At 42.3% G+C, this 19578-nt stretch overlaps 1 protein-coding gene and 3 non-coding genes across 4 annotated transcripts in view; all 4 read left to right on the top strand.

Annotated features, from left to right (window-relative positions):
• The window catches only part of arid4a (AT-rich interactive domain 4A), a 30733-nt gene that overhangs the window by 6671 nt on the left and 4484 nt on the right, over positions 1-19578 (top strand). Inside the window, 15 exon segments of the mRNA XM_060934421.1 lie at positions 1974-2106; positions 3864-3943; positions 4065-4141; positions 4228-4376; positions 7718-7790; positions 7991-8085; positions 8460-8557; positions 9827-10079; positions 11805-12067; positions 16181-16357; positions 16708-16792; positions 16877-17060; positions 17172-17234; positions 17332-18525; positions 18638-18742. Of these exon segments, the coding sequence (XP_060790404.1) occupies positions 1974-2106; positions 3864-3943; positions 4065-4141; positions 4228-4376; positions 7718-7790; positions 7991-8085; positions 8460-8557; positions 9827-10079; positions 11805-12067; positions 16181-16357; positions 16708-16792; positions 16877-17060; positions 17172-17234; positions 17332-18525; positions 18638-18742 (3029 nt within the window).
• On the top strand, positions 8269-8350 carry LOC132894706 (small nucleolar RNA SNORD53/SNORD92). The gene has a single exon (XR_009655671.1). It is a non-coding gene; the product is annotated as a small nucleolar RNA SNORD53/SNORD92 (small nucleolar RNA).
• On the top strand, positions 12236-12317 carry LOC132894705 (small nucleolar RNA SNORD53/SNORD92). The gene has a single exon (XR_009655670.1). It is a non-coding gene; the product is annotated as a small nucleolar RNA SNORD53/SNORD92 (small nucleolar RNA).
• On the top strand, positions 16427-16505 carry LOC132894707 (small nucleolar RNA SNORD53/SNORD92). Its single transcript, XR_009655672.1, has one exon. It is a non-coding gene; the product is annotated as a small nucleolar RNA SNORD53/SNORD92 (small nucleolar RNA).

Here is a 19578-nt window from a genome sequence, read left to right as displayed (position 1 = left end):
CAGATTATTGTTCTATAAGTAGCAAACTCCTTTCTGGGTGTTGCTGCAATGTTAGTAATTAAAGCTCTTCGGTGATTGTGAAGAAACCTGCTCCGTAGATTAGGGTGTTTTAAAAATAATAGTCAGGCCTGGTCGAAGGAAAAGGTCAGGGTCTGCTGGTGGCCTGGCGTGTGAAGTCAAAAACTATGTATTTGAAGGAACTCCAGTGTGGCTGTAGCAGACCGAAGGTAGTGTTTCTGGCCAATGCTAATCCTCTGCACCCTGTCCACCACTCTGCCAACTCGGGAATGTTTCTTGATTTAATGCTAGTGCTGTCACCAGCAGCAGTTTCCTTGATTTCTTCTCTCACCACTGGAGATCAGACTGAGGGATTAATAGGAAAAATAAACAAAGCACATGCTTATATGCACCCATGACTGAATACGATGGTGGTCTTTTTCATTCGTTCATGCTTTCTTTACATTGGTTGTGCTGAGAGAGAAAAACGTGCAGTGTTTTGCTTTGACTTTGGTGGCTTCGTATTTTCAATTTTGCCTTCACTCACGTTTTGTCTTTTAGCACTTGTAGCTCGTTATCTTCAGTAGCTACTAATTTATTAAAGGGCATATTCTGGACCAATTTCGTTTTTTTGTTTTTTTTTAAATATGAAAGTATGTCCCTTTTACACATTCATCCAGAAGGGTAAATTTGCACAAGGCCATCTGTCTACAGCAGGAAAAAAATAAAATAACAAAACGCGTCTGGAAAAATCCCAAGGGAGTCTGGAGCCAGATTCGTGACGTTACCTGCGGAAGCGCCAGCAGGCTGTGAGAGCTTTGCACGGTTTCAGTGCACAGCCTGTGTAGACCAAGCGCTCCCATTTCTCTCTCATTTGTCCAGTCTTTTGGGAAACGATGAGTGCTAATCCCATCAAGATTGGTGTTGCTACACCCTCCTACGATACAGCTGTTAACCATTTTAATAATTACGCGATAACGTTGAAGAAATTTGCAGAAAACCACCAGGTCGTTTTCTCATAAACAAACCAGCGCTGACGTAGGATTCAGAGGGAGGCGTCCCGCACGCGACGTCACGAAAATCAGTGTTTGCCGGGAAATCCAAATGCAAAGTTTTTTCAGAGGCCGACCAGTTCTCCTCAAATGGCTTGATTTCAACTGAATTTTTCTGGTATTGCGCAAGGTAAAAAAAATTGCAGAGAATGCAGAATGTTACAGATATTTGACCAAAGTTTAATATAAAACAGGAGAATTACATTGATCTCGCTCCTGAATTTACCCGTGATGTGCACTTTAAGTTCTGTGCATCATGTGAGAAGTCTCTTGAATCCTGATCACTTTTAGTTTGACAAGTTCTTGAGATCACACTTTTTTTTTTTTTTGTTTTTAGGTTCAGCGGTACGCCGCTATACCAACATAGAGTATAAAGACTGATATGACTGTAGTAGGCAGTGCGTTTTTGATTACCAAATTTTGGACATTTTCAAGCTAATATGGCACTTGTTGGAATTGTGAATGTATAACAAGCGTAATGTTTACAGTATGTATTCGCCAGTAGTCACATTAAGTTAGACGTGAATTTCTAAAATGCTTATTTTCTTGCTTGCATGCTTTTAGTTTTTTTTTTTTTCCCTTAAAAAAATTTACTTTTATACTCCAGCAGTCCAGCTAGTCTCTCAGCATTTTTTAAAAAAAAATTTCTTAAGCAAAACCAGCATAATCGCCAAAGAAAACGTCTCTACAACTAGTTCATCATTTCTGAGCCTTTTTAGCAATCGTTGTCTCCATTATAAACAAGTCCACAGAAATTAACCTAATATTTGTATTTTTAAACTTTTACATGTCTAGAATTCTTTTTGCCTTGGTCAGTTTCGACTTTTCCGTCTTGTTCTCTCAGTACGTCAGAGGGAGATTTGTGTGCTTGGTATAGTGTGGAGTGCATTTCCAATGTAATGGGTTTTCTCTTGAATTTTGTAGTGTGGAGGATGAGAAGGAGTCTTCATCCAGCGAGGAGGAGGAAGATGATAGACGGCGAGTCAACGATGATCTCTTGGGGAAGGTGGCTTTCATTCAGACGGGGCCAGACCAAGCGTGCTGGTTCCATGCCCTGGTGAGATCCAGCTGCCTTTCTGAGCTTAATTATTAGAGTCCTGCCGTAAGGACACTAATGAAGCTGAAGATCAGCAGTAGCGTTCTCATTTAAAGCCCCCAACCAGTTGTTACTGCAGCATGCAGAGCTTTTAGTAGTGCAGATATAGACATCTGACAAAGAAATTGCCAACATGGTATGATGAGGCTGGTGATGAGCTCTGTCTATCATGTCAGTCTAAAATGTTTCCTGTTGCCCTGTGAATAGAGCATTTGTCGTTCTGTAAGAGACCGCACCCATCAATGTAGAAATGTTATGAGGAAAAGTATAACTGATCTGACTGATAAATAACTAATTAATTTGCATCGACTTTTCCCTCTAAGGGGACAAATTGTCCAAAACCATGCCAGCAGGATGCCCCCCAAAACATAACATGTCTGCTGGAGCCACTCCCCTGCAGGAATCAAGCTTTAGGCTTGTACTGTTCTAAAGTGTGCCACACATGCACTGAGGCTCCTGCCATAAGGGCCCCAATCATGAGCCATCGTTCAAAGTCGGTTAGATGTTTTCCTTTTGCGACCTTAAAGGAACAGTCCACCGTGCTTCCATAATGAAATATGCTCTTATCTGAATTGAGACGAGCTGCTCCGTACCTCTCCGAGCTTTGCGCGACCTCCCAGTCAGTCAGACGCAGTCAGACGCGCTGTCGCTCCTGTTAGCAATGTAGCTAGGCTCAGCATGGCCAATGGTATTTTTTGGGGCTGTAGTTAGATGCGACCAAACTCTTCCGCGTTTTTCCTGTTTACATAGGTTTATATGACCAGTGACATGAAACAAGTTCAGTTACACAAATTGAAACGTAGCGATTTTCTATGCTATGGAAAGTCCGCACTATAATGACAGGCGTACTAACACCTTCGGCAGCACATTGATATGGAGCTCAGATATCAATGCGCTGCCGAAGCGCGCAGAAGGTGTTAGTATGCCTGTCATTATAGTGCGGACTTTCCATAGCATAGAAAATCGCTACGTTTCAATTTGTGTAACTGAACTTGTTTCATATCACTGGTCATATAAACCTATGTAAACAGGAAAAACACGGAAGAGTTTGGTCGCATCTAACTACAGCCCCAAAAAATACCATTGGCCATGCTGAGCCTAGCTACATTGCTAACAGGAGTGACAGCGCGTCTGACTGACTGGGAGGTCGCGCAAAGCTCGGAGAGGTACGGAGCAGCTCGTCTCAATTCAGATAAGAGCATATTTCATTATGGAAGTACGTTGGACTGTTCCTTTAATCCAAAATCGACTTTGACCGGGCCTGTTTAACATTTGTGAACATACTACAGAACATGGTATGATACTGCACGATACAACTGAGTAATTATCATGAATAGCAAAGAACTAGTACAACAATTCTTAAAGGTTACAGGTGATCTTTGCAAGGACTGCTACAGTCTGAGTTTTTTTTTTTTTTAAATTAGTTACACTACTGGCATTAAACTTCTGGATATTGGTACTGTACATGCTCAGTACTGAGTCAGTACTGACATCCTCCAAGTAAGCAGGTCCTCTCTTTGCCCTCCATAGTTGCCAAGTTATGCAAAACCTTACAGGCATGGTGGTGATGTACTTTTAAAACAATGTGTCCCTGGTCAGGTGACATCACACACATTCATGGCATAAAACAGTTTGGACCGGAATATATCGAGTCTAATTCATGCTGAGACTTTGTGCTTACATAATATAACCCTTGGCTTGACTTTGTTTTCTCCAAGGTGATCTCTCCGAGCTGCAATGATGACTTAACTGTCAAAAAGGACCAGTGCTTAGCGAGGTCATTTGCTGATTCGAGATTGTAAGTTAAATCACAGAGTACACCTTCACGTCATCTGCATGTGTCTGGGTTTTGGAAATTGGTGAGTGTTCTGACATTGCAGGTTTTCAACGATGACTGTTTTTACTTGCTTTTCTTCTAGTCACACTGTGGCCCGCAGTGAAATTCAAGAATTGTGCGTGGACACCATGTGCAAATCCGAGCACTCTGACAAAAATGGTAAATGCATACAACTGAGCTGACGTTTACGCGTTCCAAATGTTCCATGCGCTAAGTCTCACTTGGCACCTTGTGTCTTTCTAAAGGATTCGAGGAAGCACTGCTCTTCCTCCAGACCAAGCGGATACCTGATGCCTGGAAGATGGATATGAGTGAGATCCTCGAATCCTCCAGCAGCGATGAGGGTGAAGGCAAGGAAAGTGAGGAAGAAGAGAAGGAACCAGAGCCAGAAGAGGTAAGAAAATGTTTATTTTGCATTATCAAGGAGGATTGTAGGATTATGTCTTTAGGTGTTGTTTATTTTCTTAATGGCTTTTTTTGGTCTGTGTGGTGGCATCTAATTTGGTATGCGAGAAAAATTATGCTAGGCTGAAAATTGTAACGTAGACTCGAGGGTTGGGAAATGATAGTCATTGGCTAGCTCACTGGAGAAGCGTGCTGCCTTGTTTTGATGGAGAATGGCTAATTTGTTGTAAGAACTTATGGCAAGCTAGCTAAATGCAATAGTACAGACCAAGTGTAATGAATGAGGATGGCTGTGTAACCATAGTTCTTATCCTTTCTTGATAGTAATTGTAACCTCGATTAAAAAGGTGGTAATGAGATGTGGCATTCTCTCCTTACACTGAAAGTAACAAATATTGTTACTTGCGATTGCAGTATTATCTGCCTAGTGCCTTTTTATTTTCTCGCTGTTTAACCACATGGTGTCTTCTGGCTGCTTTTGCAAGAGATATATGACGGATAAGTGACCTTTTTTTTTTTTTTTTTTGGGTTGAGATCAGTGTTTCCACATACCTGCATGTCCCAGGTTCTTACAAGATGGTCCAAATCAAAACCTTTTTTGCAAAAGGCAGTAGGAAGTTGGATTTATTTTCTTTCTCTGGTTCTTGAACTTGCGTTTCTGCCACACAACTGAGGGGGGAATAGCCTGGATGTTAAATATGTCCCAGGAGACTAGATTACTGATTTGTCCACCCCTGAGACTTAGTGGAAGTGCTGCATTTTGGCTAATGATTACTATAAGGCTAAGTGACATCCTTGCAGTTGAACCTTTGCCCCAGGCTGGGATTTGATCACACTTTCATCAGTAATCAGGGATTTTTTTTTTTTTTTTTCCTTTTCTGTTTTTAAATAAAGACATTCCTCTGCTGTCACGTGGTGTGATCTGCGGCACCTTGCATGAAATAAGTGAATGGCCTCAGCATGTGGGGAAAACCCTCAAGCTCCGATCAACAATGCTTCATTCTTCCTGCTCCCAGCGCTTGGACAAATAGCCATTCGCTCTGTTTCCGACACTGCTCCCATAGCAACCCTTGCTTCCTATGCTTAAGAAAGCTATGAGGATTGGCAGAGGGCCAGTGGAGGTGTGCCAGCTGGGGTTGTGGGCAGGTCTGAAGCTCATCACAAGAGCTTCTCTTTCTACACTGTCAGGAATGTCTGCTTGTGCAGCTCTTAAAGCCACAGATTTCCTCGAATAAACACTGGGCGACAATAAGCTAGGTTTTGCATGTATAGCTCTTGAACTGTCTCAGTGGCTGCTTTCAGTTTCATTTCCTGTGAATGATTCATGGTACTGACGTACTCGTGTCAGGGTTATTCTTCTGTTTCTCCGACAGATGCTTCGGATTCTGGTCACAAATGGTTTTAATTCTAATTGAGTGATCAGGCCTTTAGTACAGATTGTTGGAGATTTGTTAACATAAGCTCTTGAACCAACTGATGCTTGCTCAGATAAATGATCTACTGGTCACTGTTGTAGCACTTTCCATTATAAATGGTGTGTTTAAAAGTCTAGTCTACATCTGTCCGTGCTTTTACCACCGAACAGAAAACTTGTTCACTTGACACAATTCGCATATCTATGGGTATTATCAATTAATGCTTAGAATGCCTGATTATATACCTTGAATTTAAAACTGTTGCATTCTGATAAAGCGCTGAGGATGATTCAGACCGCATAGAATGTCTTACCAGTGCTGTAGTTTTATCAAACTTTTCAACACGACAGCACAATACAGTAAAAAGCAGTTTTGGGTATTCATGCTTTCCCAATGCTTTTGTGGTATCTATGTGTAATCAAAAGCATGCATCACAACCATCTTCTTCCTTCTGAAAAAGATATCCCATCTGTGATGCTAAAGGATACTTGATTTGTGTGTGTGTTCTGCAAAAATGTTTGGGTACAGATTTACTGTCCTGCCCTAAAACAGCACTAGGATCAACATTTTGTAAGTGAATTTAAAGTAAATGGGTTCTCTGTCTGTAGTTTTTTTTTCAGTTCAAGAAAATACTGACCACCTTTGGTAAATTGCTCATATTACATATGTTGGAGATTACGTTGAAAAATACTGGAGCCTTAAATTAAGTTGCTTGAGCATAAGACACGTCCTTACATATTACCTAAATTGACTAGCGTTAATGGGTTAAAGACGAGAGCAGAGAATGGTTTCACTTACTTGATGAATGTTATGTGATGTAACCTTTTCTGCTGGCTGGCTGATTTACGCTATTGGGTGATGTCATGTGGGACCATGGTGCAATGGAGTTTCTCTGTATGCTGTACAGTATATTTATTCCTAATATTGTAATATTGGTTTGAGTTTTGCTGTGTGTGGCAGCTCCCCCCCCCCCGGAGGGGTTCATTCTTGTATCTGTTACCCCTTTTCCACCAAATCAGTTCCAGGGCTGGTTCGGGGCCGGTGCTGGTTCACAACTCGTTCAACTTGCGAGCCAGCTGAGAACCAGTTTGCTTTTCCATAGCTCACGGTGCTAAGAGAAGATACGTCAGTTACGTCACTGTATATGTCAGTTACGTCGCTACGTTTGCATAAACCTTGGCGCGAATATCGAAGCAAAAACAATGCGGAAGAAGCAGCAGCAAACAACAACAATAATAATAATAATGGATGACTTCGCGTTTGTACAGCTGCTGCTTCTCGTCGCTTAAAAATGGCGATCTTTTGCGGTCTTGTTATTGTTGTCGGTCTTAACAGCTCCGCCCCCCGCTGACATAAGCGGTTCTTTCCTCTGGCCCAGCAGAGAGTTGGTGCTAGCCTGGAACCGTTTTTTCTGGCCCCAGAGCCAGTTCTTTGTCAGTGGAAACAGAAAACCCGGTTCCAAACTAAGCACTGGCCCCGAACCAGCCCTGGAACTGCTTTGGTGGAAAAGGGGCAACAGACGCACCTGAATAAGCTCAGAAATTGGTGGTTTCTTCCAAAATTAGTAGGAATCCACATAACACTTGACTTTGATTTGAATAAATTCTATTTATTTTATTCTGCTCCATTAGAGTTCACTAAATTCGGTGTGTGTGCACACGTGCTTTTCGCTCTGCTTTTTCTTTCTGTCTGTCTCTTTCTTTAACCTATTCTGCACTGTCTGTCTGTCTGTTTCCTAACTGACCTGTCCCCAAAACAGGGTTTTAGCTTGATGGTGTTCTTTGTCCCTGATCCTGTGAACAAGTATGAGGATGTTTTTGATGGAGACTGCAAAGCGGTTCTGTAAGTCGCTCTGGATAAGGGTATCTACTAAATACTGTAAATGTGTCTTTTTCTCCCCCTTTCCTCTCTCTAGCCCGATGATGAGCCAGACCCAGAAGAAAGGGACCACTTCCTACAGCAACTTTATAAGTTCATGGAAGATAGAGGTATGAAGCTGTCCTTTTTTTTTTTTTTTTGTTCCACATTTAGCCCATGTTTGAACAGATTTATTTTTTAACTGCAGGGCTGAATTTTGTAGCTCATTGTTTGTGATCAAGTCTGTATTTTGAGAAGCACAGTATGACTAGTTTTGCAGTGTGCTTCCTCTGTGCATTGCTTTGCTGAATGTTCTCTCTCTTTACTGCAGGCACGCCAATTAACAAACCTCCTGTGCTGGGCTACAAGGACCTGAACCTCTTCAAGCTCTTCAGACTGGTTCATCAGCACGGTGGCTGTGACAATGTGAGCATCTTTTAATACCTTTTACCTATCTTTTGTGCTTGTGTTTTCAGAATGAAACTCTTTATTGAAATGGAACCGATGATTACATTTTGTTTCTTGATCCAATGTTAGTTGATTTTAGACACGAGGATAATTTGCTTTATTTAAAATGCTAGTATGTGGGGTGCATGGTTGTGCTGGAGTTTGAAGTGATGATCACAGAGAACGGTTTCGCTTGTTTGACTGACATTGAGTGATGTCATGTTTCTCTTGGCTATCTGATCCATTCCAGATGCACCTCTTCAGTATGTCGTGGAACACTCTTAAAATATTAAAATGATGTTTTATGCTGCTTTTAAAAAAATAAACAATGTACTATAATGTCTCTGTTACAGATTGAGAGCGGATCTATATGGAAACAGATCTACATGGATTTGGGCATCCCTGTCCTGAATTCAGCAGCTTCATATAATGTGAAGACGGCTTATAAAAAGTAAGACCGCTATTGAAGTTTGAAGAATGCGTAATGTACGGTACCAGTAAAACATTTGGACACCTTCCATGGTTTTTCTTCATTTTTTATTAATTAAGAGACAATGTCTGAAAGTAATGATGGATGTCATTTCTCTTTACTTAGTTGAGCGGTTCTTGACATGATATGGATTATTGTGGAATAGGGCTATTTACTGTATTTTTCTGTTATTTACTGTTTACTCTTTGATTTCAAACATGTAAGAAGGCAAGAAATTGCACGAATTAACTTTTTTGACAAGGCACGCCTGTTAATTGAAAAGCATTCCAGGTGACGACTTCATGGAGCTGGTTAAGATAATGCCAACGAAACAGTGGCTACTTTGAAAAATCTGAAATATGAAACATTTTGTTTACCAAATAATTCCATACATGTTCCATATGGGGGCGGCACGGTGGTGTAGTGGTTAGCGCTGTCGCCTCACAGCAAGAAGGTCCGGGTTCGAGTCCCGTGGCCGGTGAGGGCCTTTCTGTGCGGAGTTTGCATGTTCTCCCCGTGTCCGCGTGGGTTTCCTCCGGGTGCTCCGGTTTCCTCCACAGTCCAAAGACATGCAGGTTAGGTTAACTGGTGACTCTAAATTGACCGTAGGTGTAAATGTGAGTGTGAATGGTTGTCTGTGTCTATGTGTCAGCCCTGTGATGACCTGGCGACTTGTCCAGGGTGTACCCCGCCTTTCGCCCGTAGTCAGCTGGGATAGGCTCCAGCTTGCCCGCGACCCTGTAGAACAGGATAAAGTGGCTAGAGATGGGTGTGTCCAAACTTTTGATTGGTACTGTATGTAGGTGCCAAGTACATCAGTTTTTATATGTACATCTGCTGTGCAGTCTCTTAAGCCCTGAAGTGTGTATGTGAAGTTGGATCTTTATCAAAACATTTAGCTTGTGAGTAGTTGTTCCAAAATATACAGAAAATAGGCAATATCCCCACAACGGTATTAAGACTGTGTTCAAGTCAGTTATTCTTGTTGCCAAGTTTTCTATATCTCTAATCTGAAAGGCCTTTAGTTTTTGGTCCAGATGCTTGCACATGTGCATTAGTAAGTTACTCACAAATGGAAATTTTCCAAGTTTGCTGTTTCAAGGTTTTAATTCCGAACGCTTCAAGATCTTTCGTCTGAAACCCTTTTTTTTTTTTTTTTCTAAAAATGACTTTGTTTTGGCATGTTTTTCTAATCTTGTACAGGATGTCCAGTATGAATGAAACAAAATAACTATACTCATCACTTTTAAGGTACCTGTATGGATTTGAAGAGTATTGCCGATCAGCTCGGATCCAGTTCAGGACGGTGCACCATAATGACCCTCGGCCAGTCGTTCAGCCAGTTGTCAAGAGTGTCGAGCAGAAAAAGGAGATCGAGAATGAAGAAAAGGAAGATGAGACCCAGCAGTCTAAAGCTAAGCCTGAAGCAAGCAAAGACAAACCTGAAGTCGACGAGTCGGATGGCGAGGACGAGAAAAGCCGCAAAGACATCTGTTCCCCTCGGGTATGTGTTGGTTTTTGGGAAGTAAAATTAAATAATGCATTAAAATGGAGCGACAGTAGCTGAGAATGTTGTTTAGATTATTGGATCTACTGTTTCTCTTGCAGTGAGACTTGCATATTCGTACAGATTGTGATTCGTTTTGGAGTGTATGGTTTGTTAAAGGGGAGCTGCACATGATAATACCAGAGAATAGTTTCGCTTTCATGTTCTGATGACATATGATGTCATATTTCTCTTGGCTATCTGACCGTCCCCTGTTTTTTGATTTTATAAAAACTTGCACAAAGCCTAAAGGTATAGAACCTCTTGATAATCTTCTGCAGTTTAGAAATACTAACTCGGGGGGAGAACGGTGTTCCCTGGAAATATTTCTGTTCTCTGACATTAAAGTGCTTATCAAAATATTTCTGCCTTGGGTAAATACTGAAATCATATTGCTGCTGTTCAGGCTTCTGTTTATTAATGGCATTAAATAGGCATTTAGTCCATAATACTTGTATAGTATGTAATGTTACATGCTTCTGTTTAACAACTATCTGCCAAAGGCAAGATGAATATTGAGACGAAGTCGAGGTTATTATTAAACAATATTCACTGAGCCTGAGGTGGATAATTGTTTTAGTATAAATACACAGGTGATTTTTATTTCTGAATTTAAAAAAAAAAAAAACAGTCTTCAGAAGCGGCATGTGTGCAGACTTGTCACTTATCTATGCTGACTCGCATAAAATGCTTTTGTATTGAAATAGATTTTTAAAAAAATCACAATTCCACCTTACCTTTGAATAGCTTTAGACCAAACCTTGTAGCATCTTTAATGCTTTTAGGAACGGCATTTTCTTTCATAATTTGTGATTCTGCCTCCCTTAAGCTAGCCGCACACTATGCCGATTTTCAGCGTACCGAGCCAACTGAAGTCGCGAGTCAGGCGTAAAGACTAGTTTTCGATGGTACCGACTCATCTCACAGCCGATTCGAAAAACTAATCGGGAGCCAGACTGATCGGCGAGAGTCGCTAGCAATAGCCAATCATATCTTTTGCATATAACGTGTGACCTCATTAAACACAATTTCTAGCGCGAGAAATACGTGTTGGTAGCACCTAATGCAGGTATATACTGTAATTCCATAGACTGAAGCTTTATCCATAGACACAGTGAGCTGGAAAGCCACTCTGCTCAAGTTGTGTGGCTGAATTCCAAATCGCTTTAACTCCCCTATATAAGTGCACTATTTAAGGTTGGAAATAATAGCTCATGCAGCCTAGATAGTGCGCTACATATTCCATGTTGTGTCATTTGTAATTCAGCCTGTAGCATCTTCAAGTGTTGGATTTAACAGTAACTATATCCAGTAGCCAATCACAAAGCTATTAAGTTGTCACGTGATATTTAGCGGAATGTTTATGATGCTAGTCGGGGATATGTGCGTGCCCTGTAGGGAGTCGGCTCTGAAATGGGTCGGTTCGGTACCGCGTGGATCGGTGTAGTGTGCGGCTAGCTTTACCGTCACAAAGTGACTGGCCGCCATTTTGCTGAATCGCTCGAGGTGATTATTGAAAAATGGAGAAATATCTCGACCAATCAGCATGCGCGATTTCCTGTAATCACCTCTGTATTTATACTAAAGGGAAATATCACTACTACTGGTATGGAGTTATCGAATGACATGAATATTTTCTAAATCCATTGATGGATTGTGTGTTTTTTTTTTTTTTCTTTGCAGGGCCGACGGCGCTGTACAGTGACCCCATTGAAAATGGAAGGGAAGGAGCCTGTCAAACAGGAAAAGGTAAAGGAGGAGAAGAAGCGTGAAGAAGTACGAGGAGGAGAAGGCAGTGGAGAGGAACAGAAGGAAAAGGTAGAGGGAGATACTTTGGGGAAGCGACGCAGTCGGCGCCTAGAAGAGTCTGACAAAGACTCTGATGAAGAGGATCAAGAGGAAGATGATGACGATGACGACAGTGAAAAATCCAGGCTCAGAGAAAGGTACATTTATTAATCCGCTACTAACCAGTGTTGTTGCACAGCAAGCGTTTATGCCATGTACAGTATAATATCAAATTCGGCTGTATTTCTTGATTGTTTTAAAAGGATCCTTGATTTTAGGTATGCACACAAGTGATGTCATTATTGTAGCTATCTGAGACCCCAGAGTTAACATGATGATGCCAGAGAATGGTTTCGCTTATTTAACTGAGGCCATATGATGTCATACTTCTCTTGGCTGTCTGATTGGCTTCTGTGGTTTCAATTACAATGGCTCGCTAAATATGCTGACCCCCCCCCCCCCCCCCCCGTATTTCCTGGTTGTTTCACTACTGCTTCACTACTATGTTATACACTGACCAGCCATAACATTATGACTGTTGACAGGTGAAGTGAATAACACTGATTATCCCATTACAATGGCACCTGTCAAGGGGTGGGATATACTAGGCAGCAAGAGAAGTCAGTTCCTGAAGTTGATGTGTTGGAAGCAGGAAATATGGGCAAGCGTAAGGATCTGAGTGACTCTGACAAAGGCCAAATTGTAATGGCTAGATCAGTGGTTCTCAAACTTTTTTTTCACCAAGTACCACCTCAGAAAATACTTGGCTCTCCAAGTACCACCGTAATGACCAACATTAAAATACAGTAGCGTAGTAGGCCTAAGTATTCATTAAAAACAAGGCGGAGGTTTTATTTAACAAGTATATTTAATATTGTTGGCCACTGTAACATTACACACAGTACTTTGAACAGTAACACTGTGTTTAAATATAGGAAAATAAAACACTGTACTTAAATAATGAATCAAATAAAATTAATTGCACATAAAAGTGAAATAAACATTGTACTAAAATAAATATTAAGAGTTCTTAAATATTAAATGAAAATGTACTTAAAAGTCAAATAACTGTACTGTTCTTAAATGTTAAGTAAAAAAAAGTACTGTACTTGAAAAAAATCAAAACAGGCTATGCATAGCTGCAGTTCCCCGATTGTGTGCGGCTTACCGGCTCTGGCGATCAGGAGGCTGGTACGATATGAAGCTTCCTGTGCTTTGGCTACGGGTGTACCATAGGACAGAATGGTGGACTTGGACTGCTTCAGTTCATCACGTTTTCGTTAAAAAAAAAATCCATTGGTTTGTCCTTTAGTGCTGTGTTTGGTTGTAAGATGCCGTTTGAGATGCGATGGTTTCATGGACTCATTGCTCAGAACGTCCTCGCATACAACACACTGCGGCCTGGGCAGCTCCTCTGTCCCGCTCCAAATGAATCCCAGTTTTATGTATTTTTCGTCATACTTCCTCCTTACTGGTTTCTGCTGTTTGCTAGCAGTTCTGGGGCTGGTTTTGCCACTGTCGTTAGCATCTGCGCTCGGCTCACACACGTCCTCTTCAGTTCTCCCTCTCTCCTGATCCACGCTCCCATTCGCGGATTTAAGCCACGACAGTAATTTTGTCGTACTCGTCATAATTAGCAAAGCCACCTCCACCTTTTCCCATCACAGCCTGGTCTACCAATGTCGGATAACCGTCTGTCAGCAGAACTGGCGGGAATGCGTACGTACGCTACGTATGGCTCCTCAGAAGCACTTGCAAACTTTTTAAAATTATTAACTTAATTTGTATCTCCTTTCATTTTCTTGTCATCGGTTAATAAGATATTTTCATCCATTCGGATATTATGGACAGTATTTCACGTTTTATTTATTTATTTTTTATTTATATTTAATTAAGTAATTCTTTGGCGTACCACTAGTGGTACGCGTACCACAGTTTGAGAATCTCTGGGCTAGATGACTGGGTCTGAGCATGTCCAAAATGGCACATCTTGTGGGGTGTTCCTGGTATGCAGTGGTTAGTACCTACCAAAAGTGGTCCAAGGAACGACAACCGGTGATAGGGTCATGGGTATCGAAGGCTAATTGATTGATTTCGCATGAGGCACGAAGGCTAACCCATATGGTCCGATCCCACAGAAGAGCTCCTGGAGCACAAACTGCTGAAAAAGTTAATGCTGGCTAAAACAGAAAGGTGTCAGCATTAACTTTTTCAGCAGTTTGTGCTCCAGGAGCTCTTCTGTGGGATTGGACCATATGGGCTTGCCTTCGTGCCCCATGCAAATCAGTTGCTTGTAAACAAGTGATGCAGCATTTTTAACTGTACTTTTGTGTAGAGTTGCTCCTTGTGTCATAATCCTCCCCCCAAAAAAGGCACCTTTCAGTGTACCATTTGCATGGGTGCAAGTTTTCCGGCATGTGCCGGAAGCTCTGGTTTTTTCGGTTCATTTTTCCAAATCGTGTAAATCCGTTGAGATTTTTTTTGGGGGGGGGTATGGGGTGGCCCTCTTACTGTCTCACTCTCAGCATATTACCGGGTTACCGCGGTACAGTCTCTGCACGAGACAAATCTTTTCATCTCGTCTTCGCCACAAACCTCATTCAATTTATACGCCACTCACTGACGAGCGGTCCTGACTAGCCCGTTGTTTCACGGTGTTGAACATGTGTGATATCATGTTTCACGCATGTAGCACGTTGTTCGACCAAATCAACACAGCTATTCCCATGAGTCGGCGTTTCTTTTGGTGCAAGTTAGAACGGTGCTTTTGATTGGCTCACTGTTAACTGCCGTCCAATGAAACTTCAGCTTTTATAATAAGCCTTATTTCGCTTCCCTCCCTTAGGACAGATCCACGTGCTTTGCCTCTGGTTGCTGATCAAAATATGTCAAAATGAAGTTTTTATCGGAAGGCTCTGATACGAAAGAATTAGAAAAGACGTTTAGAAATAAATGGAGATGGGAATGGTTAAGCGAGTGTGACAAATGGGGAATATGGCTGAGAAAACCAGACGTCCCGGGAGTTGCGTATTGTGACTGCTGTTCAAAGACTGTCAAGTACGGCTCCAGCGGGAAGAAGGGACTTAAAAGTCACGCCGATGAGACTAATCACTTTTCTGATTTTTGTGCTATGTAGTAATAAGTGAATTCAAAACATTTATTGGTGATTTAAATTGTCATCTGATATTGTGTGATGTGCAAATGCAATGTGCTTTCTTCTAGAATTGAAATTATTCATTACAAGTATCTGCTTTTATAAACAGGTTTTTATTTATTTTTTTGATATTTGATTACCTTTCAATTATTAAATAAAAGTAAGGTAGGTCTTGAAAAAAGTTTAGCTTTTTTATCATCTTTTCTAATGTGGTTGTTAGGTTGAAAACTCATTTGTAGTCAGTAATGGATTATAAAATATATTTTTGTATATGGAAAAAGCTGAATCTTGGGTGGCACGGTGGTGTAGTGGTTAGCACTGTCGCCTCACAGCAAGAAGGTCCGGGTTCGAGCCCCGTGGCCGGCGAGGGCCTTTCTGTGCAGAGTTTGCATGTTCTCCCCGTGTCCGCGTGGGTTTCCTCTGGGTGCTCCGGTTTCCCCCACAGTCCAAAGACATGCAGGTTAGGTTAACTGGTGACTCTAACTTGACCGTAGGTGTGAATGTGAGTGTGAATGGTTGTCTGTGTCTATGTGTCAGCCCTGTGATGACCTGGCGACTTGTCCAGGGTGTACCCCGCCTCTCACCCATAGTCAGCTGGGATAGGCTCCAGCTTGCCTGCGACCCTGTAGAACAGGATAAAGTGGCTAGAGATGAATGAGATGAGAAAAGCTGAATCTTATTTGCTAAAATCCAGGAGTTTCTGAGGACATCAAGACATGTGGCCCCTTATTTTAACTCAAGCTGTGTATATATTGTAAAAAAGGTATCACAGCAAAAGCATATTAAAAATGGTTGTTTCAGCATTTAAATTAGTAGTTGCTAGATGTTTTGAAATATCAAGCGTTGTACTTGAAATATTATTTTAGATGAATTGATAATGTATTAAACATTTGATGTGAATATGCAAATCATATAACTATTAATATTATAAATGTTTGCATGAGATTGCATGAGAGACAACCATTTTAACTTGTAATTTAAATTTTTTTTCGAGCCCTACGGGGGGCTTCCCCCCCCCCTTCAGGTTTTTGAAAATGTTATACTTGCACCCATGCATTTGTTCAGTTTTCCTATGCATTAATTGACTAAGAAGCCCTGTCTATAACTTGTTTTTCAGAGGTGAGAGGGAGGATGAAGATGGCGAGGAGTCTGAACATTCAGTTACTGGGACAAAAGTCAAGGTCAAATATGGCAAGGGAAAGACACAGAAAATCTATGAAGCTAATATTAAGAACACGGAGACTGACGATGGAGAAGTCCTCTATCTGGTCCATTACTATGGGTGGAATGTGAGGTAGGTCATTTATGAAGGCAGAACTGGCTTTTAATGAATCAATACACTGCAAACAGGATATGGGGACAAACATGATGATACAGGGGAAAGGTTTCGCTTACTTGACTGATTTCACGTGAAGCAGCACTTCTCTTGGCTGTCTGACTGTCCTCTGGTTGATATCCTGAATATTTTTGGTCAACAACGTCATAACCAAAGTATTTTCCTTCAGGCAAATTGTACGTGTGTGTGTGTGTTGCTTTAGTGGTCCATGCCACCATTGATTTCGAATTTGTGACTTACTTTTTAAAAAAAAAAAAATTATTTATTTAAATGTGCAAAGGTTATATTTGAATTTCTTTGTGTGACAGATATGATGAATGGGTTAAAGCAGATAGGATAATATGGCCTGTCGATAAAGGAGGAACAAAGAGAAGACAGAAAAAGAAAGTGAAGGTAGGAGACCAAAATGAAGGCGTTTGAGTTCTACAAAACGCCATGCACTGGAACACAATTTAACAACTCTGCCAATTCCAACAGAACAAAGATGATGGGGAGAAGGAGGAGGATAAACAGCCCAAACCAGCAAAACGTGGCCGTCCTCCACTGAAGTCCACCCCTCCCAGCACCTCTCGCAGTGTATCCAAAACTCCAAACAGCGAGGGCAGATCTGGTACCAAAACTTCCCGTCTGTCAGATCTTTCCACTCTACCCAATGGAGAGGGTAAGACCTTGCATTGTTGTAGTCCGATTAGTTGTACAGGCATCCACTGTTTTACAACCTTTTTTTTTTTTTTTGCTATGTTGGTTCTCAATAATGAATATTTTCTGACAGGAACTCCTCGTCGACATACTAGGAAAACTTCTGGGATGTATGATTCTGACCGGGTGTCTAATGGTATGTTTTTGAAGAGTATTTGAGCATAGTGAAGATCTTAAGCTATTCGAATGAAAAGCAATTATGTAAAAAAAAATTTCTCTCTCTCTCTCTGCAGATTCAGGAAACTCATCGGAAGAAAGTGAGAGTGAGGACACTCCTGAGAAGAAGCCTGAATGGGCAGAAACAACTGATCCTGCTACAGCGCGAAAGCAGGAGGAAGAGGAGGAGAAGGAAGCGGAAAGGCAGGAGGAGAAAGGAAGGCTGGGGGCTGCAGAGGTTGAGCCAGCGTGTCCCACCATCCCTCAGGAGAAACCACAACTGCTGGAGGGAAGTGAGGTGGTGAAACCTGAGGAAGAAGTGGTGATGTCAGCAGAATCTGGTGACAAATCTCCCAAATCGAGATCAAAAAGGGCTCGGCAGAGGGAACTTGGTCCCGAGACCCTGCTACAGCTGCCTGCTACAACAAATCACGCTGAGCCTGAGGTGCCTGGTACGCCTCCTCGTCAGCCTAAGAAGCCTCAGGATAGCGAGCACACCAGCCCTACAGAGCAAGTGCCTCAAACAGCTGGCTCTGACACGGATTCAGCCACTGAAGACACCGGTCCTCCAGAGAGGAGCTGTGTAGCCAAGCGCAAAGCCACAGAGCATTGGACTCCAGACAAGAAGATTCGCCTTGAGCACAAAGAGGAACCCAAAACTCTATCGCCAGAGAAGAAATCCGACATGGAAAGACCAACGGAGGCCGTTCAGGAAACGGAAGAACCCCTTCCACCCCCAGTTGCAGCAGTAGTAGCTCCTTCTGAAGAACCAGAGGTCAAAGCAGAAATGCCTGCTCTTACCAAAGAAGTCCAGATAAGAGTAGAACCTCTTGCAAGTTTGTGCACAATGAAGGACGACTCTTCAGCAATCACTGATGAAGAGATGATGCCTCAGATAGGCCCAGAGGCGCTGGTGTGTCATGAAGTAGACCTCGACGACCCCGAAGAGAAGGAGAAGCCATCAGGAGAGGAGCTACTGGTGCTGAGGGAAGAGAAGGCTCATGTTCCCAACTCTGCCATAGCTCAGGTGCCACCCCAGCAGCCCTCCTTCCATCTCCCTCCCAGCCTGACAACAGCGCCTCCTCAGTTGTGTTCTCCATCCTCTGCCCCTAGCCCAGATGAGTCTCACAGCACCAAAAGCGAGAGCGATGCCACTATTGAGGCAGACAGCATGGCTGAGTCACACGAAGGGCTCGGCGAGAATTTTGATGCCAGCGCGAGCTCCAGCAACTCCAGCATTTCCCTGCAGGAGAGGGATGCCAAGGACAAAGGTTGGTGTGAGCTTGCCCATACACTTTCCCTATGCTTAGATGCTAAGGATGTACATGACCAGGCATTTTGTCCTGTACAGCTTTTTAATATTTAAGTTATATGCTACTTTAGGTCAGAAAAGATTGCACGACTGCAACAGTGGCTCATCTGCTAAGAAGCAGAAGCGTAACCAGAAGCGGCTAGGAACTGCTTCTGCTGCAGAAAAGAACGGAGCAGGTAAGCACTCTTTTGAAAGGGAATGTGTAAATGTGGATTCAAGGACCTTTTCCTCTTGTTAGCAGACATTAGTGCAAGCATAGAATTTGTTGTTTGTTTGATTCAGGCTCATTTGAGTCAGTGAATGGTGAAATAAAGAGCTTTAGCATGTTGCAAAGTAAGGGAGGACGATATGAGAACACTGATCACAACACCTTGAAGATATTTCTATGATGTGCAATATGTCTCATCTCATCTCATTATCTCTAGCCGCTTTATCCTTCTACAGGGTCGCAGGCAAGCTGGAGCCTATCCCAGCTGACTACGGGCGAAAGGCGGGGTACACCCTGGACAAGTCGCCAGGTCATCACAGGGCTGACACATAGACACAGACAACCATTCACATTCACACCTACGGTCAATTTAGAGTCACCAGTTAACCTAACCTGCGTGTCTTTGGACTGTGGGGGAAACTGGAGCACCCGGAGGAAACCCACGCGGACACGGGGAGAACATGCAAACTCCGCACAGAAAGGCCCTCGCCGGCCACGGGGCTCGAACCCGGACCTTCTTGCTGTGAGGCGACAGCGCTAACCACTACACCACCGTGCCGCCATGTGCAATATGTATTAAGATATTTAGCTTTGTAAACAAGCTACCAACAAAACAGTGATGCGTTTATATAAAAAATGAGTTTGATGATTTAAAGGGCATATCACAGGTAAATTCAGGAGCAAGATCAATGCACTTCTCCTATTTTATATTAAACTTTGGTCAAATATCTGTCACATTTTTGTATTTTGTGCAATTTTTTTCCCTTGCGCAAGACCAGAAAAATTCAGTTGAAATCAAGCCAT

The sequence above is a fragment of the Neoarius graeffei genome, chromosome 11, assembly GCF_027579695.1.
Source record: "Neoarius graeffei isolate fNeoGra1 chromosome 11, fNeoGra1.pri, whole genome shotgun sequence".
NCBI lineage: Eukaryota > Metazoa > Chordata > Actinopteri > Siluriformes > Ariidae > Neoarius > Neoarius graeffei.
This window is presented reverse-complemented; position numbering and strand designations above follow the sequence as displayed.